Below are 24,468 nucleotides of genomic sequence, written 5' to 3' on the forward strand. Positions count from 1 at the left end.
AGGTAAGTGTTATTTTAACATCTCCCAGGAGAGAGAAGTGGTATTTTCTCTCTACATATTACCCTCCTTATATCCCCTAAAGAGCACCCATTGTTGCACTAGCAACAAATATCATTGTAAACCTTTTCAAAAAAGAACCTATATTGAACAATTTACTTTTCCAACTTCATTTTTGGAATTACCTTTCAACGATTCTCTAGTGTAACTAACTTGTTCTACATCTCTATCGATCTATATTCTAATCAGCATTATCAAAACCTATGTCACCAAAATTAGCAACAACTTTCCCAAGAACATGGTTATAAATGATATCAAAGTGAATATCATACTAAGTGTACACAAAAAATCAGTCACTAATTCAATTACTCATATAAAATACATCATAGACTACAAATATATAGTAACTAATATGATAACTGATTTTTAATGAACGTATATTTTTGTATAAATTTAAATTTCCTTAATACAATTATCTTGCTTTATGTTGCATGCGTTTATACAAAAATGGATAGAATGTTAAATAGTTTGATGTATTAGTCAACTATAAACCAATAAAATATTTTCAATTTTTTAGTTCAAAATAAATATGTAGAAAACCTTATTTTGAAAACTAAAAACGATGTGGATCGATATATCAATCCCCTGGTTATTTATTTTATAGTTTTTGGTCGAAATCCACTAGATAATATAACAGCACTAAAAGCCATTTGGACAAGAATAAGGGAAGCTTCAAAACCGTCCCTGAAAAAACCAATTGGACCAAAAGAGAAAATTTACTATTATAGATTTACAGTGAACAAACTTCCTTGTCAACGAAAAAAAAAAGAATAAAAATAAATAAAATAAAAAAGCGTACTAATCCACTAAACACAACAGAGAACCTCAGTATTCTTAAAGCCTTCTTAGCAGCCATTTTAAATTTGTAGTCTCGCCTCATTCATGATTCCTCCAAAGGCTCTGCATCACTGAAAAACCACATTTTGCATGTGGGCTATGAAACCTAACAGAGCACACTCAGCATTACATTAAGCTATTTACAACAACTTCCAAACCTCAAACTCCAAATGTTAACTTTCCTGAAGATAAATCAAATCTTTTTGCTTATGGCGTGTTAAAAAAATGCCATTTACATAGAATAAAACCCTATAGCACTTATTATGATTGGATCTATCATTAAACTAATTATATACAGGTGCTACATTAAGGCCTAAAGAGGACAAAATGGACGGTAGGTGAGAGAGGACATTTTTGCCCGTGTTTAATTTAGGGAAAAATTATACAACATTGTACTTGTGTTCAAGCTTGGCAAGGCAATGATATATTCTCAACAGTGTCTTGCATTTCAGCCCTACTCCTTCTGGAAAAAGGAGAGAACAAGATCGGTATGCATGGAAAAGAGCTGTGTATCGACGAAAAGCTGTTTAGTGCAAGGCAACAAAGGAGGAATTAACTGCATTAGCTTGTCTGAAAATAATTGCCAACTCACAAAAAGCTTTGTATACAAAGAAATTTATCATCTAAGTGACAAAGAAGGCAGCTTCACGGAGTGAAAATGCAGGGAAATTTTTCATGGATGAGTTTTATGTGCAATTTTATAGAGTTCATCCATGAAAACCAACCAACAAACAAGTTCAATTGCAACAACGATTCTCATACAACACTGTAACTGTGATCATGCTTAGCTTCTACAATGATTATTAGTGCATCTTTGTAACCAACTTCCTTCTCTCAGTTTAGACAAAAAAACTTCTTACATGACTTAGTGATCTTATTTACATATTAATATAGATTCTGTGAACAGGGACGAACTAGCAGGAAGTCGGATAAATTTTGCTAGTCAATGCAGATCATTCAAATGAAAGTTAAATCTGTTTGGATAATTAACAAGATATAAAATTAAGGGAGCGAACCTTCATGAAAGCCCGATCACGGTTCGGGAATGAGTCAATGAAGCTCTCCTTCAAAAGCAAGGATACCTGAAGATACAAACATGTTAGTTCCTAAACAATACATGCTATTTTCCATAGAAGACAACCTTCATAACTGATTGCACCTCTGAATTCATGATGACTTAAAATTAGAATTATTGAATTTTCATTACTTGTCTTAATTTTTTTATATTTAATTTTGTTCATCGAACTTCAATGTTAAACTTACTCTTATAATGTTTTCCTTCAACAAAAGGCAAAGCCATGAGACAAAGATGACTTGGCGAAGACTTGTTGGACTAACATTGATTACATAACCGAAGTTGAAAATGTTCTATGTAAGGTTGAAAATATTCAACAGAATAGTGTTAAAGTTAGGGTTAGGAAACCAACTTTAAGGAAGAATTATAAGTGAAAACCAACTTAGTAACACAATGATTTGGACCCATTAACAAATAAATACACAATTAATCATCATTAACAAACAACTCCATAACAAGGACTAACTATTTATCTGATTCCTTTTTCCCTCCATATTGTGCATACCAAGTAAATCTTTGGTTAAAAAAATGATCATGGATGCGTTGAAAGAATTTAACTGATGTAGATCAAAAGAAAAAAACACAAACCTTGTCATCATTTGATTGTACATTGGTTATGGTGTGAGAACGGAGGTTACAGCAAAGGGAATCCAAGTAAGATCTTAGTACTGACAAGAATCCCTTGGCAGCTTCAACCTGAGTAGAATAAAATAAAATGAGAGAGAGAGAGAGAGAGAGAGAGAGAGAGAATACAACAAACATGTTTGATAAAGTCATTAACATGAAAATATCAAATATTGTACAAATCTTGCAGACTACTTGGAATTTTGAATTAACATAATCATGAATTATCAGGAAGCTAAATAACTTATTCTTCAAAACATTGCTCTTTCATCATGGTAACATTTGAATATTCAATATAATAATTACCACAAATGGAGAAAGAACAGGCAATAGAGACTAAATAAAGGAAATAAATAAACAATATGATAAAAAATAATGCAAATGAGAATATAATTATTAAGGGCATACCTGGACTTCTGTGCATTCATACACTGGCCTTTTCCTACCCAAGTAACTTTCTCCCACAAGAGTTGCATGATAAGGACGTAAAGAAGACATTAACTCTTTCTGTCTTGGAAGTTGAGGTATTGTCGGAGACCTTACCTATAGGAAAAACAAAATATCACTTTGATAAGAAACCATGTGTTGTGCCTTTCTACAACTCAATATATTGTCACTGCTAAACTAGAAGTTAAAGAGGATGAAGCAAATAATAATAGAAGCTGAGCACCATTTATTTTACGGCCAAGATTAAATGCAGCCAGCACTCTCATGGAAAAAGCTTCTCGTAAAAACTAATTACAACTACTTAATCAATTACTTCTTCAAAATGCTAAAGGTATTACTCAACTTTTTTTATATGATACTGGGATTGATATTGGGATTGATATTAAGAATCATAAACCAATAAATTTGGATAGCACCATTATTATATACCTATATTAAAAGGAATTGATCCCCAAAGTTTCCTTTTTTTTTCAAATGGTAGAAAGAAATATTACTATAGGAGGTAACACAATACAAAAGCAAGAACATGATATTCTTATACAAAAATCTCAAATAACAGAGAAATCAACTAAAAATGCCCATCAATATGAGGTATATAAACCATCTAAAGTAACTACTCACTTAGCTAAGTGCTGTAAAATGTACCAAAAAAAAAAAAAAACAGTTTATCTAATAAAATATACTAACTAGTGATAAATTTATCTTGGGCCATTTCAATCCAAGGCTTCAAAGAGTTAAATCTAGAACACTGCCAACCCATGCCTAATTAACTCCCTAAAAAAATTAAGACGAAGGAATGCCTTATCACACCTAATATACTAAAGCATACATCACAAAACCAGAACATTGTAATACTAAATTGATGAGGAGGGAAAGAATCAGTTTCTATCAGCATTGCAAGATCTAAAGAAAAATTACACACCTGGTTTCTATTGGCATCAATCAGAATAGTACTGGTTAATTTTGACTGAACTTCATTGGTCTTGTTCCTGACACCAACCTAGAGAATCAAATGTTGTAGCCAGTTACATTCCAGAAACGATATCACCAAATGTCAATACAACAACAAATTGGAACCAAATTTAAAAGTAGTTGCTCTAGTAACAAATTCTAGGTTATATTCCAATTTCTTAAGGATAATATAATATTCAATGTGTATTCCAAAGTAATGTATTCAATATGGTATCTAGCAATCATATGAATAGGAAAGCCTAAGAGCAACCCAAGCAAAGATCATGGAGATTTAATTAATAAATGAATCCAAAATACAAATACCAGCCCACCACAATAATAATAATAATAATAATAATAATAATAATAATAATAATAATAATAATAATAATAATAATAATAAATTATAAAAAAATTAGATATTTCCCTTAAAAGCAAGCATAAATAGAATACTCACTACAAAAGGGACAGGTGCGTCCAAAAATTCAAGCATGTCATTTGGTAAAACCTGGAAGAAAATATCATTATCAAATGGTAAGGTGAAAATGAATAAACATGCCACTATCAATATTCACTTTAACTAAGAAAAGGGAAAGAAATCAAACCGGCATTAGCAAGCTTTGCCATCGAAAGGGTCGGATTAGGGGAATAACCGACAAAACTGAAGCAGATAAGATTCCCTGGTCATCGGAGATGTAAAATGTTTCTGTCAATCTCTATTAGAAAGTATCAACGATTCAAGAGATGCACGAATTTTAGGAAACAAAACGGTTGTTTGGTTTAGCTGTTTGTTGTTTTCATTTTCCAAAAAATATAGAAAAGTGGTTTAGAAAACATTTTGGTTATCCATTTTCATTTTCAATTTCAGAGAGAAAACCCAAAACTTTAGAAAATTATGAAAACTATAAAAAGGTGTTTTCCATGTTTTCACTTTGCAGCAGTGACAACTTGCATTTTCAAACAATTTTGTTCTTTCTGTCCCGATCTATAACACAATCTCACACCGGCAACAACACCTGGCTGAAGAGGTTTCATCGGATATGTTGCTGCAATGACGAACCTCATGCTTCCGTTGCACACCATAAGTAGCCATAAAAGTCGAATCCTTCCATGTCGAGGTTGAAGTTTTGTCAACAAATCAACATTGACAACATGCATTACTGAGTTCAAAGACATTGCTTCTCGTTATGATTGGTCATATAACCACCAGATATCTTCCTCCCCTATTCGGTGTTACCAGTCAGATTCTCCATTCGCTTAATTGATGGTTGACTCCCATCTGATATAATTAGTGAATTGATATAACTAGTTCGTAAATCAATGGCCATGATCAACAAGAGGAAGCCATAGACTACACTATGACATGATTGAAAGGAGGAAGGATGATGAAATTTGGTTGATCAACTAGTGGTTGAGATGAGAAAGTTGTTGTGTCATAATTGGGCTATGTGGAAGCGATGGCTTTATTGTATGTTTGTGAAGTACGGTAGTGTGGAAATAGGAAACGGTGGATGAAGCAAGAAGCTAAGTGCAAAAGAAGCGAAAGCGGAAAACAACAAAACAAACATGTTCTCAAACCTTGGAGAACCAAAAATGAAAATAGAAAACAAAATAGAAAATATTTTCCAAAACCAAACACCCCTAAATTTTCCAAAACAGCAAAAAGAATATTCGGTATCAAGCTATGTGTGCATCCATATCTAATCGTAAATTGTAACAGTTACTGATTTGTAAAATTGAAGAATAAGAACAGTTTTAAGATCGTTAAGAATTAACATGAGTTGTACTAAAACAAGCAGCAACATAATTGATGAAACATGCATGAACACATCAACAGAGACAAAAAGAAAAGAAAATCAAAGTATAATGCTAACAGAGGATGGAAAACAAATCAAATATCCCTACTACTTTTACTAATAGAGCAAGGAACTATGGATCAAGGGATATATTGTATCTGAAGCACAAATTGTATATAACCAAGCACCCAAAAACATTTGCCCAAACATTGTCAGAAAGATTATCTTTAAGGCACAAGATAACGTGATGTACCAAATTGGAACAGACAACAGCTATCTGTTTCTCTAGTAGTGCTCCTGCAAAGAATGTTAACACCTGTAAAATCAAAAGACAATTATTTAGTGTTTAAAACTCCCAAGCAAGGATTACAGAAGTGTTACATTTCACCTTTGGAAAACGGGGGTGGGGGCGAGAGGGAAAAGAAGTGCAGCAACCAGTTTAACTTCAGTGCATAATTTCCCTCAATTTTGGAAAAATTTGAAGTGAACAATCAATAATTAATACTGGGTCTTTTCTTTGAATCATGAAGAAATAGTTATTAATGGAGTCATATATGTCCGCAATTTACAGGTTTTGCAATCAGGCATGAACCTACATTAACTACATTTGCAATTGAGCATGTATTTGCAAAACATTATGCCAAAACACAACTTACATTTTCAAGTCTCAAGGTACCACATATACATGCAACAGCCCATATAGATAATGCAGCTGCCTCCTCCTCGGCGAAAAGAGAGCGATGTGCCTGAAAGGAGCAAACAACAGTTTAGTAATATATTTATGATGAGCACAAAGATGGTTTCTCTATACACAAGACTCCAACCTAAACTCAAGTCACAGGAGAGCATATGTGCACAGCCATAATCCACAAGTGGAAAGGCTGTTTATAGGGTTTGAACCCATAACTCAAGGTTACTTGACAACAAACCATATCATTGCTCCAACACTCATCAAAACTTGTTTTGCCCACGACCATACAATTATCAGAATATTACCCAAAGTGATCTTTGTGCTGCAATGCAATGCAGATAGTTGAGGAAAATATAAGGTGGCTAAGAAAGAGACAAAAGTGGCTGTAAGTGAAGCAAGAACAAAAACATATGAGGTGTCTACCAGTCTTTAGGAACGAAGGAAGGAGAAAAAAGTATATATAGAATCACAAAGAGCCGTGAAATAAGAACAAGAGACTTGGATCAGGTTAAGTGCATAAAGGATAAAGACGGAGAGGTTTTTGCTCAAGATGAGAATATTAATGAAAGATAGAAGAGCTACTTTTATGAATTATTTAATGAAGGACAGAAGACTCTTCCGGTCTTGATCGGTTATGCACGAGGGAAGAAGATCAAAACTTCAACTACTATCGAAGAATTCGAGACTTCAAGGTAAAAAATGCTCTAAAGCAGATGAAAAATATCAGGGTAGTAAGACCCGATAATATTCCGATTGAAGTTTGGGAGGGCCTTGGAGAGAAAGACATCATATGGTTAAACAAACTTTTTAATGAGATTTTAAGGTCAAAGAAGATGTTAGATAAGTGGAAAAAGTGCACCTTGGTACCTATCTACAAGAATAAGGGGGATATACTAAGTTGGAAAAACTATAGAGGAATCAAGCTTATGAACCATACCGTGAAATTATGGGAAAGAGTGATAGAATGGAGGCTGAGACAAGAAACACAAGTAACAGAGAACCAATTTGATTTTATGTCAGACAAATCTACCACTAAAGTTACATACTTGTTAAGAAGGATGATGGAGAGATATTGTAGTAATAAAAGAGATCTACATATGATGTTTATTGATTTGGAAAAAGCGTGCGATAAGATGCCAAGAGAGGTTTTATGGAAGGTTTTGGAAAGGAAGAGAGTAAGGATCGCATATATTCGTGCAATTAAAGACATGTATGATGGGGGCTACAACTAGTGTTAAAACTCAAGGTGATGTGCAAAGGAATTTCCTATTAGTATATGATTACACTAGGGATCATCTCTAAGTCCATACATTTTCACATTAGTTTTAGAAATAGTCACAGATATCCCAGAGTCTATGTCATTGTGCATGTTTTCTGACGATGATATCCTCCTTATGGGAGAGTAAAGAAAAGATCTAAATAATAAGTTAAATTTATGAAGAGAAGCTTTAGAAGTGTATGGTCTGCGCATAAGCCGTAGCAAATCGGGATATATGAAATGTAAGTTCGGCCGTCAAAGGAAAAATCCTAATACAGAGGTGAAGATTGAAGAAAATATCCTACAAAAAGTTAAAAGTTTTAAGTATCTTGGGTGCATCATACAGAATAATGGAGAGATTGAACAGGATGTAAATCATAGGATCTAAGCAGGTTGGTCAAAAAAATAACGGAGTGCGTCTGGTTTTATATATGACAAAAAAATGTCTCTAAAACTTAAAGGTAAATTCTATCGCACTGCTACCAGACCGACTATGCTTTATGGTACAGAGTATTGGGTGGCCAAAAGAGAGTACGAACATAAGTTAAGTGTGGTAGAGATAAAGATGTTGTGATGGATGAGTAGTCATACGCGATTGGATAGAATAAAGAACGAAAATATAAGAGAGAGAGAGAGAGAGAGAGAGAGAGAGAGAGAGAGAGAGAGAGAGTTGGAGTAACACCTATTGTGGAAAAGATAGTAGAATCGCGTCTCAGGCAATTTTGACGTGTGAGAAGAAGACCGACAGAGCACCCAGCCAGGAGGGTGGATGAGATGGAAGATGGACAATGGGTGAAAGGTAGAAAAAGACCTAGGAAGACCATCCATGAGGTGGTCAAACGAGATCTACATGTAAACGGTCTCTCTGTAGACATGATACATGATAAAGCTCAATGGCATCGTTTAATCCATGTAGCCAACCCACCTAGTGGAACAAGGCTTGGTGGCGGTTGTTGTTGTTGTACTCAAATCCTAGCAAGATTATCACAACATACCTCAGCTAATTCCCGAGCTAAACTGCAAGACTTCAAATCAACAATTGAACCAGCAAGGTTTAGAACTATCTCATGTGATCGGTGATATTCCACAGGATGCAGGTGCTCCAACGGATGAAATCTAACTGTTGAACCCCTTGCAGGGCAACCTAAACAATAGTATTCACTAATAATCTGTAGTGGAGCACATTTATTTGCCTGCAGATTGATAAAATAACATCAACTAAAAAAGACCATTACAAAAGACTAGAAAAGGAACATTCCACTCTACAAACCTTGGCCCATTCAAGAATATCATGAAGGTCATTTAAATCATCTTGGCCCGAGATAGATGCATCTTCTGTCTCAGTATCATCAGGATCACTCCTGAAATTCCTATCTTCACACGGTGAACTTTGAAAGCTGCATAAGCAGATCAAAGTTTTAAGATGCGTCACTTACAAGAAATGGACATTAAAGTATCAAACAAATCACAAAAAACTGCAATCTTGATAAGATGAAATTCCAGAAACAGCATAAGGCAGGGCATGTTGTTCTAGAAGCACCAGTAAGAATGAAAAGGACAACAGCTTAGTAGAAGATAACTAGAAGATAAATGTGTAATAGAACCCTATAATTAAGAGGTAAACTACTGGAAATGAGTGTAAGCAAAGAATCAACGCAGAAGGGTAATGAGAGCACAATGGAAATAAATGGAATATCCATAATGTTAGTCTCGAACATAACCAAATGTCAAAGGCTAGAAAGTAAAACTAAGGAGATGGAGAGAATTTCATCGTGTGAGGATCAGAGCATAAGGGAGGCGAGGATAGTCGAAGCACACTCTCTTGGCATATCCACAAGACACTTAAGGAGAATTGAGCAAAAACAGAAAGAATTATTTAAATAGACGAGGAAAAAATAGCAAAGTCAACATATAACAGGTTCATCAAAAGAACTTGTTTATGCTTCTAGATCTGGCTACAGGAGGGGAAAAAATCAATGACAGGAGTCAAGTGAATAGTAAACTTTATTATTTTATGCTGAGATCGTACAAATATGGACAAAAATGGATGGGACAATCACAATTTTAAATACCTGCAGGATGATTCAGAGCTTTCATACTGGCCATTACGCAGGAGTGGAAGAATAGCATTTGGTAAACGCTTATCTTCTGAAAGCTTGTTTGTCACAAAAGCATCTCCATACACATCACTATCCTCAAAATGAGCAGGGATTGATTCTTCTTTCAAAGTTTTTCTGTGTGTTTCAGGACCAACTGGCATGGAATTTTCATTATTGACTCTATACTTCAATGTGTCCAGCTTCACATTTACCATTTGTTGCTCAGGAGGATTGCTGTAACCCTCAAATTTCGCAGGTAAGGAATTTCCTAAGGTTGATTGAGAAACAGTTGGATTTCCATCAGTATCATCTAATGGTCTTTCATTTACCAATACACACTCTGAACGTCCCTCTGAGTTTGTTTCTTCATAACAATCATCAAACTCTAAATTTAAATCTCCAACACTTTTTGTCAACCTGTCTAGCCGTTCTTGCATGAAAATGCTACAGGACAATGAGCATAATAAGATGCACACCAAAAGCATAAAAACATATCAAAGCCAATAAGTCAGAATGCAGATAACTCCAAGTATAATTCATCAGAATACGTGCTAATAAAATATAGCTAATTCAAATAAGTGTGTCTAAATACCCAAATAACCAAAGTACCAAGAATAAGATGATAGTTATGCCTTATGCAATAAAGTGGGATCGCTTACACAAAACTATCAAGGCCACTAAGCTATATAAAATACCATTTATGTAAACGATAGAAAGAAGAATCATTACTCAATATGCCTCTGAAATGTAAGGGAAAGGATAACCTTCTGTAGGTTTAATCTTTGGCATATATGAATATGAATGAATAAAGAACCACTATCTAACAATGCAAGAAACCTCAAGCTACAGGTGCGGGCAATGCACGGGCCCACTTTTTACTCAGAGGAATGGGTGGAGGATCAAACTCTAGAGCACTTAGCCATGAAGGCTCTTCAATATAATTTTTTGATCCACTATATTTTAGAAGTTTAAGCTGATAAATTAGGCATGTGATTAGTTTTATATCTACCATGAAAGATGAAAGAAATACAAGAGACAAGAGTCTATAATCTAGTCGTTTGCACAATAGATTAAGCTGATAAATTAGACAAACAATATATTGTTTGCATCACCTAGTGATTGGCCATCAATTAACCAATTTTATCCATCAGCAACCGAAACTGAGATATGTATTTTCAGCCCAAGTACATTGGTTTCATTTGTCTTTGAATTGTTGCTTCAACAGCTCTACCTTTATAATTCATTAGTTTAACTAAATGCTTACATTGGTACTGTCTGTCTCCATTTGAAAAACATTTCCTTTTCAAATTATTTAACTGATCACAAAGACATAATTCAATTTCACAGATCATACAAAAAAAAAATCTAGCATCAAGTTTCATAAGACTAGAGATAGTCGCTAGACACTTTTTATGCTTTGGTTCAAGGAACAGAAGCATCCTTCCAAAAACGTAATAAAGTAGGTGAAAATCAAATCATAAATATCCTCTACAATTCTCCCATAACCAATAAAGGGAACTTGGGATTATTAGGAACACCTACCTGTTCAAGATGCCAAAATGCAACTCGAAAAATGGGAGCCTTGAGAGAATGCAGTAACATCTCTTTGTACTCAATAAATAGCGTTTAAGAGATAAGCTAGACGGCTGCTTATGAGAAATCAGGGAGAGCAGTCCAGAGGGCTTTTGCACTAATTCTTCAACTAACACGCAACACCCATAAAGTGTTGAATTATCAGCACCCTATGAAGTTTATAATAGTACAAAAAAACAATTGTGAGTACTTGAATGAGCACAATATAAAACGGAATATGGGGGACATACAAAAGATGGTGAAGCTATTAAATATTCACATTCACACTTGAGAACCAATTAAACAAATACACAACCATTGGGCCCTAAGGCATAGTTTATTTGGTCGAAAGAAAAAATATGGTCTAAGAATCACTATTATTGAATTGTGTGATTCCATACCATGAATTGCACGAGTCGATACGAATCATACAATCGCAATTCAAATTCATTATATGAATCGAAGTTGCTTCAAAATTGGTCAACTCGAGGTAGGAATCACAGAATACGAGCCGGAATAGTGAATGGCAGTTGCAACAACAATTTCATACAGTGCTGCCATTCCAGTTTTGCAGGTTGCAAAAATAGGTCAAGATGACCAATGATAACTTCACACAGTTTCCTTGTGTTTTCTTTTCATAACTCCTTCTAAACAATGTGTCTTACTTCTGTTTTTCTCAGAATAATATTATAAAATAATACTTAAGTATGCACAAGCAGTGCATTCGAATTCTTTGTTTAAGGGGTTTTTCAATAAAAAAAAGAAATCAATACACCAGACTGTACAATTTAGACGAAGGATTTAAAAATCAAAATATCTACCAAGCACTAATCAAGAGCATGCAACTCTCTTCTTCTGTGCTTCTTTGTTAGCTTCTATATGGTAGATTCTACTTATATAAGATGTGTCTTTTGTGAGATTTTTATTGGTGATGATTTTGTGTTTTGGAGTTTGTACATGACTTTGATAATGACTTTATGTTAATGGTTTGAGGAATGTTATATACACCACTTTTGTGTAAACCACTCTCATACACCATTCACTTTTGGTATTATGAATGGTGGATAAGAAGTGAAATAAGATAAAAAGATTTTCTTTTTCATACCATAAAAGGAAAATACACGAGAGAAGTATACGCAAAGAATAGTACAAATATCATTTCTCTAATCATTTTATAACTTCTTATTCTAGAATGCTATTTTGTTAATGATATTTGTATATATCATGTAATCTTACATTGTGCTTTTTAATCTTATGATTTGCAATATTTAGCTTGGCAATTCGATTTGTGAAATGTGAATTGCGATTCAATAACCTTGCTAAGAACTCCTTTTAAATAACCTTCCAAAGAAAATAAAAGAAGAAAATATAAGAAAATGTAAACAAAAGACATTAAAATTCAAAGTCATTACCTGTAACCTAAATACAAATGACAGATCCCGCTGTTTAATATGTTCCTGTAATAATCAATGTACAAACACACCACTGGGTATCAGGATTTAAAAATCTTAGACATCCCTCCAAATTATTCAGATAAATTGGTGTTACAACATTACAGTTAAACCAGATTTTAATTTAAAAAAAATGCTTTGGCATGGTTATTAAAATGGGAAAAGAGATATAAGAATGATTTAAGTATCTTTTGTCTATTACACATAATTACAACCCCTTAGAATGACAAGATTTACTGAAAGCAATTACAAAAGCACAAGAATAAATGATTAACAAGCCTAAAATGCCAAGTTATAGTTAGATGGCATAGTTAATATCTTTTGAGTTAAAAGCCCTGCAAGTAGGACACCTTAATTTCAGCATTTTAAGAAATAAGTATCATTACCAAAATAAGCCTACCTTAGTTTCCAACTTTATTATAATATATATTGATGTCGAATGAAGTTGTAGACAGAAGGAAACAAAATTGACAAACATAGATATATCATTTTAGTGTTTGTTAACAATTGATCAGACATGTAAAACAGAAGAGGGTAAGTCCAATATCAACAATGAAAATTATTTGCATCATACTAATGGAAGCATAAATACCTGCCCATAAAGAATTTCATTCAACTCACTCAAGGAGGGACTTTTCTCAATACCATGAACCTAAAATCACATTAACAAGACACAAATAACAACCAAGTAAAATCTCTGCACAAGTTATTCAACTTGAAAATAAATTAATCTGAGATTAGACAGTATAAATGAATTGAAGGAAGTTTTTCATGTGATCAAATTGAAAGTATATCACTTCAAAAGCTAAACTTTTTTCTTATGTTGGATCATAATAACTCACAATACTAGAGATAATCTATAGCTGAACAACATTAATGATGATGATGTATTGAAACTAGAAATAATAATAGTGGTGAAACTAAAATGACACAAAAAAATATAAATATATTCATCATGCATACACCTAACCTCCACGCCACCGGGGAAGCAAAAAGAGAGAAGATCCTTGTCTCTAAGTGGCAACTGTTTCTCTGGAGGGTAAACAAATAAGACCTGGAGGGGGAAAAGGGAATATACAGTTAGTGGTCAAAGAAATTCACTGTGGTCAGAGCATTATAATAGCAATTAAAAAAATAATCGAAAAAAAAAAGTGCTAGCAATGGTAAGAGTATTGCGATGGAAGTAATAATATTAATCTAGTATCTATAACCAAAGATCAAAACCTGAGGTTCAATGTTGGGTTCTACACGAAATTGACCTCCACACTTCCTAAAAAGATATTGACTTTGCAGTGCCTGGATATCACTATTAGGATTAAGTCCGCAAACCACCATGCTTTCAAACAGTTTCGTTGGCTCCTTCCAAGATCTATGGTCCTATGAACTCATATTTGATAAAACATATCAGTGTATGAGAATAAACCGGGAACAAGTTAGCGAGTGAAATTAGAGCAGTAGAGCAAATCTTCTAAAACAGAACAAAGAAAAGAGAGCATTCAAAATCAACAGCTAATAATCCTACATTATTCACAAGCAGCTTAAGTTTCTTTATAATTTAAAGTTTATACTTTACACTTTATAGTATATAACCAAAATCAAAAGGAATGCATTTAATCAGAAGATTTTACCATGTACTGCAACTGTAAGTTTGTAGCCCACTGACGTTTCTGACTCGTTAGAATTTCGGGATTATAATTCATATTTTTAACATCAGAAGGCCGCGAAAATCCTTTTATCATTTTTGTAACTTGATACTGCAGCCTTTGAAGTTGACTACTACTTCCACTTCTACTTCCAATCCCACTTCCCCGAGGATTATCTTTTGATGGATACATTACAGACGGCCTTGGAGAATTCATAGCAGTAGCGACAGCTTTAGCCACATCCTCCTTTGTCTGCATAAAAAATGAAGGGCTACCCGAGTCTTCCTCCTTTGCCATGCCACCTACTTGTTCCTTCCTAAATCCGATAAATAATGACTCAAACAAGTTAAATTCTCTAGCAAGCAACATAACTTCAATGAATCTCAAAATCCACCGGAATCAAAGCTTAAAATATATCAGATACATTCTGAATTCAGCATGCAAATCAAACAGCAACATAAATCAACAAAGAAATGCGTAGTGAGATGGTTATAAACAAGTATACCTAGAATTCACCAAAATCTTCTACTATCACTCTCCAAAAGAGCAATTAACAATTTTTCTGATTAGTAATGGTAACAAGCCACCAACTGAATACCAAAAGCAAATAAAAAATTGAAGCTAGCATATGCTGTGGGGCCACCACCCCCATGAATAATTTTCCATTTTTAAACCATATGCCTCACACACAAAGCTGCAAAATCTCTCACGTAAAAACTTGTTATCAACAAAGAAGCTTAAATATTTCTAATATCTTAATTAAGAAAAAAAAATTCTTGACCAAAACAACGTCATCTTTATGTCAAACTCAGCTTCTTCAACGCTAGACAATCTTACTATATTAAACAAGCTAAAAAATGCAAAAGAGAATGAAAAGTGAAAGCAAAAAATTGGACGATACATATAAAAGCTCAGGGGAAAAAATAAATTGAAGCATCCCGAAACGAGAAAAGAAAAAAAACAATCAAACAGGAAAAAAAGAAAAGCTCAGGGAAAATTCTAAAAAATGGAATTTAGAAAAACGAAAATCAGAAACGCCGAAGAACAAAAAAGATTGAATTGAACAAATGCATAGCTGAAATTAGAACATGAAAAAATCTCATAGAAAATAAGAAATTTAGGAAATTTTATGCTCACCTAGACATAGCCGAAGAATGGAAATAACAATAGGAACATAAAGAATTATAGAGATAAAATTGGTGGAGAAAAAAAGGAAGTTCAGGTAGCCATGAACGGAGGCAAAGGCAACCAAAATCTTTGAGTAAACCATAACGGAAGTTTTTTAATGATGATCTACATTGTCTTCAAAAAAGCACTTGATGATCACACCCTATTTTGATGTTCCATCACAAAACAGTCTTCAATCTTTTCACCATGTTGTTGGGGCCATTATTATTGTTAGTATATTAATAAACACTCAATTACTTATTAGTTTACTTTTTATTTATTAGATATATATAAAAATAATCAAAACAAAATTAGTTGAGATAATAAATTATTAAATTAACAAAAATATTTGGATCTAAATTTTGAAAAGCACAAAAAATATTTTTTTTGAATTATATAAATCGAAAGAGATTTAAAAAAGTTGTGTAATAATCCTTTTTATGTCACCATTATATATATATTTTGGTAGAGTTTAGTTCAGACAAGGGCTCATGATCCCCCAAATTTTTTATAAAAAATTTAGTAGTATTTTTTTTAAAAGATAAAAAATAGTTCAATTGACTTAAATACTTTACTATGACTTAAATTATCTAATAAATTTAATAAACAGCATTCTCTATCTTTAAGTTCAAATATAAAAAATTAAATATTTTTTATTTATTTAATTTAATATTATTTTATATTTTAATATTTATTTAATTTAATTTTTGATATGATAACAAATAATAGAATATTCAATAAGTATTAATATTATTGTATTTGTATAAATTGATAAAAAAATTCAATAAATATTATAAATTTTAATATTTGTCCTTCTAACTTCTTCTTTATATATTTTATAGGATATATATTCAAATTTTATATAAAATAATAATAAAAAATAAAAAATTGATACATTTTTTAAGAGGAAGGCTAATATTTAAGAAGGAGAACATATAACTTTTATAATATCAACACCTGTAGATAGTTCTTCTACTTTAATGAATCACGAAGAAAGTGAGATATAACCTTCAAAAGTTCAAAAAGTTACATCTGATGACTTTAACCTTAACTTTTTGGAACGACATCTTGAAAAACGGCTTTAAATTTGGCGATATCACCCAAACCAGAGAGATGAGATTAGACAACTTTATCTTAAATGAGGTCAATATCAAAAATATTTTGACAATTATTTTCTATCTGGCCCCCAAAATTTTGTTTTAAGTTCCGCCTATATATATATATATATATATATATATATATATATATATATATATATATATATATAAACTATTATTATTATTATCGAGGAAAAGTATCAAACTATTTTTTTTCTTTTTTGAAAACAAGAGCTCAACACAATAAAGTGGAGCAAAAAGAACTAGCAATACACCATAAACCTACTAAAAGAACTAGAAAACCACCACAAGCCTACTGCAAACAGTAACATAATAGGTCCCGGTGTCATCTTCGGCATAGCCATCAACAACCCAGGGAATCAACACCTTTCCGTTCATTAATGCTAGTCGCAGACATGTGGATAACTTGTGCAACATCTTTGCTTTGATTCTGGAAGATCCGCCTATTCCTTTCCAACCAAATATTCCAAATAATTGCGCTAAAACACCTTAGTCGCTGCTTTCGAGCCTCCGTACTCCTTGGTTCCTCTGTCCAACTTAGAAAATGCTCTTTCATCGTACCCGGACAAGACCATTGGTATCCAAGTCCTGATTTCCAAGCACTCCACACCTGCCAAGTAAATGCACAGCCTAGAAACAAGTGATGTACCCATTCCACATCATTATTGCATAAAACACATACGTTATCTTCCTGTCTAATAATGCCAAACCGACTCAATCTATCCTTTGTATTCACCCTGCCTATCAACACAAACCAAGTAAATAGCTCCACTCTTGGTGGAACCAAACCTTTCCAAATAGTTTTGGTGAAGCTGTAACTGGTTATCCCCTCTGGAAGCATCTCCTCCTGCAACACCTGCACAAATGAGTTAGTTGAAAAAATACCTCGCCTATCATATTTCCACACCACTCTATCCTCTCTGCTATGTATTAAGTTCACAGGTCTCAAAGCCTCATGTAATTGATTCAGAAGCTCCAATTCCCATTGAAAAAGCTCTCGCCTCCATTGGAAGTTCCAAATCCACTCTAACCCATCCCAAAACCCACAATCTCCAATCACAGATCCACATTGGTTTGAGATAGAGAAAAGCCTCGGGAACCGATTCTCTAGAGATCCACACAGTAACCAAACATCCTCCCAAAATCGAGTCCGTCTCCCATCACCAATCTCCATGGATAGGCCCGTAACCATCTTTTCCCTTACATGGTCATTCATGAATTGAAGCTGGCAAACGTCTTTCCATGGCCCTCCTTTCCTAGGTAGCACTTGAGTTAACAGAAGTTCATTGGGATTCAGATTATTACACGAACATACCACCTTTTTCCACAGCGGGCATTCTTCCTTAGCAAACCGCCACCACCACTTAAACAACAGAGCTGTATTGCGAATCATAGCATCACCAACTCCCAAGCCGCCGAGTTTCTTAGGAGCCTGCACCATTTCCCATCTAACTAAAGCCACACCATGCCCACCATCTTCCTTACTCCACAGAAACCTTCTCTGCAATGTGATTAATTTCTCAGCAACAGCTTTCGGCATCTTGAACAAACTCAGATAATATATTGGTAGACTATTTAGGACTGACTTGATCAACACCAATTTTCCAGCTTTGGTTAGTACCTGAGCTTTCCACAGACTGAGTTTCTCCTCCACTCTGTCTATAATAGGCTTCCAAGTCTTCACTAACCTCGGGTTTGCTCCTAGAGGGACTCCTAGGTATTTAACTAGGAGACTTTTCTGCCTGCACCCCAGCAGGTTACACATACGCTGGACCCACTGCTCTTCACAATTAATTGGAATCAAACTGGATTTATCGAAGTTAATACTGAGGCCTGACATCAACTCAAAAGCTCGCAGCAATCGCTTATAATTTCTGATAGTCTCTTCTTCTGGTGGGCAGAACAGAATAGTATCATCCACAAACTGGAGGTGAGACAACTCTATACTATCCCTGCCCACCAGCAACGGTGAGATACGATCGTTCCTGATTGCCTCCCCCACCATACGATGAAGCACATCTACAACTAGAACAAATAAGAAGGGAGAAAGTGGGTCGCCTTGTCTCAAGCCTCTTTCCATTTTGAAGGATTTTGTCGGCGAACCATTTATCAGAACCGATATAGATGCAGTGGACACGCACTCCATTACCCACTCTCTCCATTTTTTCCCAAACCCCATCTTGTACAGCACAATGTCCACAAAGCTCCATTTGACCCTGTCATATGCTTTCTGAAAATCTAACTTGATAATTGCTGCCCTCTTTTTCCTCTGTTTGAGCCATGTAACTGTTTCACACGCGATAAGTGCCCCATCATGTATCTTTCTTCCCTTAACAAATGCACTCTGAGTCTCCCCTACTAAACCTGGCATCACCGATCCCATCCTCCTAACTAGTACCTTCGAGATAACCTTGTAAACACACCCGACCATACTAATAGGCCTCAAGTCTTTGATCTCCTTCGCCCCCACAAACTTCGGTGCCAGCGCCACCCAAGTTATATTGTTGTCTGTCGATAGCCTAGATGTCTGAAAAAATTCCATCACTGCGGTCGTGAATTCAGACCCAATCTCTCCCCAGCATCTTTTGATGAAATTCATGTTGTAGCCATCACAACCTGGCGCCTTAGATGATTCACAATCCCACACAGCCTCTCTAACCTCCTGAGCCGACGGCATCATCTCTAACGTCACAGCATCTTCCTCATCTATCTTACTGACCAGACCATCTCTAAAACCCATCATAGGCGAAGCTTCCTGATGATATAATTTCTTGTAGAACTCTCTGACAGCTATCTTGATTCTCGCTTGATTCCTGACTGTTCTGCCATTTACTACCAGAGCATCAATCCTATTATTACGCCTTCTTGCTGAAGCTATGTTGTGGAAGTATCTTGTATTTTTGTCCATCTCCTTCGCATGTCGTGACCGAGACATCTGTTTCCAGTGTACCTCCTTCCTTACATACCATTGCTCACAAGAAGTAACCAACGCTCTTCTTCTAGCCTCCATCGTGTCATCATACACTCCATTGCTGACCATATCATCAATCCTCTTGATTTCTTCCTCAAACCTTGTAATCTTTTTGTCCATCTCGCCAAAATTTTCCTTATGCCATTTTCCTAGTGGAGTAGTCAACGCCTTCAGTTTTTCTGTGAATTGGATCTCCCCCAAAGCTCTCCATTCTTCTCTAACCATGCTAAGGAACCCCTCATGTGTAAACCATGAATCAAGACTGCGGAACGGCCTTGGATTTCCCCTCTGCTTGTTGTCTTCCACTACTATAGGGCAATGATCTGACAAGCCCCTTGGCCCACCTCGTATCCGAATATCAAACTATTAAACTAAAGTTTGACGAAACTATTCATCATGATCATGTTTTTCTCATAAAGTGAGCATATCAAATATTCGGTGTAGCTTTGAAAACTCACCTTTCATTTCTTGCTTCCATTAATTATGTTTCTCATGTAGTCCTATTCCTCGTGATGCTGCATTTGTTTTAGCAATTACAAATTTTCACTTACACACAAACACAAACACAAGCTAATAAGAGAAGAGTGGTAGTAAACTGAAGAAGAATGAAAATTCAAACAAGGCTCTATAGCTTTCAAAGGCCACATCAGGTGTTGATGTTTCATAGAAAACCCAACAGCAAAGTTATTAGCTCTTCAGTGACACTTGGCAATAATAATGTGAAAAGACGATGTTACCCTTTATCTTCAAGCATTCTGAGGCAGGTTTTTATCAAGTTGAAGAGTAAATTGAAGCAAGCTCTCCGGTGGAAAAGGAGCAATGATACTCCAAACTATACCTATGATCTTCATAGCTATTGGCTCAACTTTGATGATGGTCCTCCTTCAATTCATCATGTCCCATCTAAAGTTTGTTGATCTTTTTTCTTTGTTTTCTTGAGTGATTATTATTATGATGATTAATAATAGTTGATTTACATCTTGTTATTCCATAGTCAAGTGGTGGTAACATACTTTGTTAAATTGCTTAATTGTAAATTGATTTAAACTAGATAATGTTTGTTCAAAAACATCTTTTTCTTTTCTTTTGCTTTGAACCAAGGCATATATATTTTGATTAGTTCTTTGATCATCATGTTTGAACCTCAATTAACTTTTGGAATAGTTTCAAATTGTGGACGGTAGCATCTGCATTAGGCCGCAATTGACGTAGCTTTTCTTCTTTAGGAGGAAACTAGAAGTGCACACATATTTTCTTATTATTATATGATCTATCATCTTGAATTCTTGATGCTAATTATCTCCTTCCAACTGAACACTTAGACGAGGAAACACATCCACGTACTACATTTGATAGGTATCATTTTATATATTGCAATCGATTTTATCTCAAAATTGCTTTTGTAATTGTTTCTTTATATCTTTATATTTATTAGAGTGAGACCCGCGCAATGCGCGGAGAGGTAGATTACTTATATTATAAATAGATTTTAATAAATGTTATATTAAAGATATTTTAGAGAACATATTATAAATAGATTTTGAATTTTTTTTTTAAAAAGACATAAATTATTTATATTAGAGTTATATAAAACTGTATTTTTATTTTTATTTTATTTTTTGATTTGCATTAATTGCTACACTTTGTCTTTTTTTTTGCGTTTTTTTTAAATAATTAAAAAAATGAATGAATGAGAATGAAAAACATATAAAAATGTTAAATTAAATTTAAGAAATTTTTGACAATTAGTATGAGAGATTAAGAAATGAAGAGTAGTAAGAGTCTTAATATGTATAAGTTGTAGAATTTGAATATTTGTAACTGAAATTTTTTATAATAATTATTACTATGATACTTTTAATGTATGTTTATTGCATTTAATTAGTACTTGAATAATAATAATAGATAAGAATTTTTTGTTTTAATTTTTTTAAATATTTTACTAAATAGTGATTGGTTGATGTGATTTCACGGAGAGATAGATTATTTATACTATATAGTGTATTTTAATAAATGTTATATTAAAAATATGTTAGAGAACATATTATAAATAGATTTTGAATTTATTTATTTTTAAAAAAGACATAGGTTATTTATATTAGAGTTATATAAAACTGCATTTTCATTTTTTGTTTTGCATTAATTGCTACACTTTGTCTTTTTCTTACGTTTTTTGTTTGTTTGTAAATAAAAATGTTATATTAAATTTAAGAAATCTTTTACAATTAGTATGAGAAATTAAGAAATGAAGAATAGTAAGAGTCTTAATATGTATAAGTTGTAAAATTTGAATATTTGTAACTGAAATTTTTTATAATTATTATTATTATTATGGCACTTTTAATGTATGTTCATTGCATTTAATTAGTACTTGATGTTTCAATTGAATAATAATAGATAAGAGTTTTTTGTTTTAATTTTTTAAAAACACTTTATTTTACTAAATAGTGATTGGTTGATTTTCATCTTTTGCCAAGTCATTAGAATTGCTGATGTGGCATCATTAGCAAAGAAAAGATGGCTTAAGCTCATTGTGGAGAGAGTTGGTATCAGCTTTTATATATTATAAATAGATAAATAGATAGATAAATAGATAAATAGATAGATAGACAGATAGATTTGGCAAGATTTGAGTGGTGAATTCTAAACTTTTGCCAAATAAGCAATGGTGTTGACATGACGTTAGTAGAAGAAGAGAAATAACTTAGAAGTAATGTGGGTAGACCTAATTTTGGTTGTAAGTGTTGGACAAAACCGTTTAAAAAAGAGGAATACATAAACCTGTGCTACTTGCAATGAGTTCATAATTAAAATATTATTATTTATAACAAATAAATAGGGCCATTAAAAATGATATTGAACAATAGAATGAGAAGAGTAAACGACAAAGTTGAAAATCTTTAGGAAGATATCTAGGACAAATTTTCTACGTTGGCGGCGCCAAATGGTGACGTTAGTCTGAAACCCAGAATCGAGCTCCGACAGAAAAACCGCAACAGGAGGAATGGAGTTTGCCCTGATTCTGCAATTTATGCAATGCGGCTTCACTGGAGATGGACATCGTGATGGACAATTTGTTTTGAGGAAAAAACAATGGCTCATGGGACCAGAAGAGGATGGAGGAAATAGGATCTTGGTACGGAGAGGTGCAAAGAGGAAGAGGGTTTCGAGAAGTATGACAACGGTAATAAGCTCTTTGGTTTTTAGAGTTTTTTTTGGGGTAAATGTTAATTTGTGTTTTTGTTGTTTTAGAAATAAGGATTGATTTGGAAAAAGTTAAGTTGTTAGCTTTTATTGTGTTTTTTAGTTATTTTTTGTGTTTTTTTTATTTGAAAATAAAAGTTGATTTGGCAAGATTTGAGTGGTGGATTCTAAAATTTTGCCAAATAAGCAATGGTGCTGATATGGCATTAGTAGAAAAAGAGAAATAACTTAGAAGTAATATGAGTAAATCTATGTACCTACTTTTATATATTAAGAATAGATGTGTTAAGATAACTACTAAACTAAATAAAAGTTTAATAGACACAATATTTCATCATTATTCTTTCATGCATTTTAGGTGCAAACATTATCCTCATTGTTAATGCAATGCAAACATTATCCCAAGATGAGGCAATTGTTTGTGTACAAATTAAAATAAAGGTCCCCTAGCTGCCCAATATATATTATATTCTCTTGCTTTATTCCCTTGGTTGGATTACTTGCTATATTTTTTATTTTTATTTTTATTTATTTATTTATTTCCCAACAACTTCATTTTAGGTGCAACTGTTGTTGCTTTAATGTGTTAATTTCAAGGAACCAATCAACCAACTGTTTAAAGGGTTATATATTAATTAGTTTAAGATTTGATTGAAAACGTAGATGAATGCAACATTTTTCTTTGAAATAGAAATAAAATCGAATCATAATTAAGTAGTACCTAATTGGTTATATGTAGGAAAACTTATCATCCTTATCTAATAACACCACTTATATTAATGCCTAAAAAGAGAAATGCTAGGAACTATCAGAATTTATTGCATGTTTTTAGTTATTAGTTAATTATTAATATTTAAAAATATGAGATAAAATATATTATTAAATTATTAGACTAAAAAAATTAAATAATAGCCAACACTAAGGTTTAGAAAATCGGACCGGTCATCAAACTGCTCTAGTTACTGGTTTATTGGTTTATTGGTCTAACTGGTTCAATCGGTGGTTCAATCAGAAAAACTGTTTTAGAATATAATAATAAATAAATTATAAATAAACATCCTAAAATATAATTATAGTCTAATATAAAACTTAAAATATCTTCTAAATTTAAAATACTACATGAAATATTATCAACCAAATCCATATGATCTTATCAAACTACAAATTCAAAAGTTAAATAGTAAAAAGAAATATTTAAATATTAAATGCCAACATGAAAAACTTGTTTTAGTGTGTTAAACTATTTTGTAGAAGATTTAAAGTGACAATAAACTAATAAAATGGCACTCTAACTAAAATGTTACTAACAAGACAAGCACTCAGGAACTAAGTAAAATATCCCAACAGTGTAATATACTCGTACTCATAAAAGTGGCAGTCATTTTGTCTATTATCAACATATAATATTTTCAAACACTAGCAACTAATTGAGATAATTCATAATTTCTAACCCATAAAAGAATGATGACAGGAACGGGGAACCACAACACTAGGTGGAATAATAAAC

General features: G+C 33.3%; 2 protein-coding genes across 4 annotated transcripts; one reads left to right on the top strand and one right to left on the bottom strand.

The window, feature by feature from the left end:
- Nucleotides 1-754: 754 nt before the first annotated feature.
- On the bottom strand, nucleotides 755-15,883 carry LOC107624998 (uncharacterized). 3 transcript variants are annotated; one of them, XM_088504985.1, is made up of 19 exons: nucleotides 15,639-15,883; nucleotides 14,487-14,817; nucleotides 14,083-14,235; nucleotides 13,829-13,912; nucleotides 13,451-13,510; nucleotides 12,820-12,864; nucleotides 11,378-11,577; nucleotides 9,809-10,279; nucleotides 9,007-9,133; nucleotides 8,732-8,929; nucleotides 6,444-6,533; nucleotides 6,041-6,103; nucleotides 4,597-4,671; nucleotides 4,449-4,499; nucleotides 3,963-4,040; nucleotides 3,002-3,136; nucleotides 2,558-2,665; nucleotides 1,911-1,976; nucleotides 755-965 (listed from the first exon to the last, which is right to left on the bottom strand). In XM_088504985.1, the coding sequence occupies exons 1-19, from the start codon at nucleotides 15,644-15,646 to the stop codon at nucleotides 963-965; spliced, it is 2,346 nt and encodes a 781-aa protein (XP_088361111.1). In that variant the 5' UTR covers nucleotides 15,647-15,883; the 3' UTR covers nucleotides 755-962. The 3 variants fall into 3 exon arrangements, with proteins under 3 accessions (XP_088361111.1, XP_016182988.1, XP_088361110.1); XM_016327502.3 differs by having other exon boundaries at nucleotides 755-1,417; XM_088504984.1 differs by lacking the exon at nucleotides 755-965 and adding an exon at nucleotides 1,135-1,357.
- A 4,458-nt stretch (nucleotides 15,884-20,341) lies between these two features.
- LOC148573226 (uncharacterized) lies at nucleotides 20,342-20,674 on the top strand. Its single transcript, XM_088504986.1, has one exon. The coding sequence runs from the start codon at nucleotides 20,363-20,365 to the stop codon at nucleotides 20,672-20,674; it is 312 nt and encodes a 103-aa protein (XP_088361112.1). The 5' UTR covers nucleotides 20,342-20,362.
- The last annotated feature ends 3,794 nt before the right edge of the window (nucleotides 20,675-24,468 follow it).

Source organism: Arachis ipaensis, chromosome B2 (assembly GCF_059453495.1).
Source record: "Arachis ipaensis isolate K30076 ecotype BB chromosome B2, ASM5945349v1, whole genome shotgun sequence".
Lineage (NCBI taxonomy): Eukaryota > Viridiplantae > Streptophyta > Magnoliopsida > Fabales > Fabaceae > Arachis > Arachis ipaensis.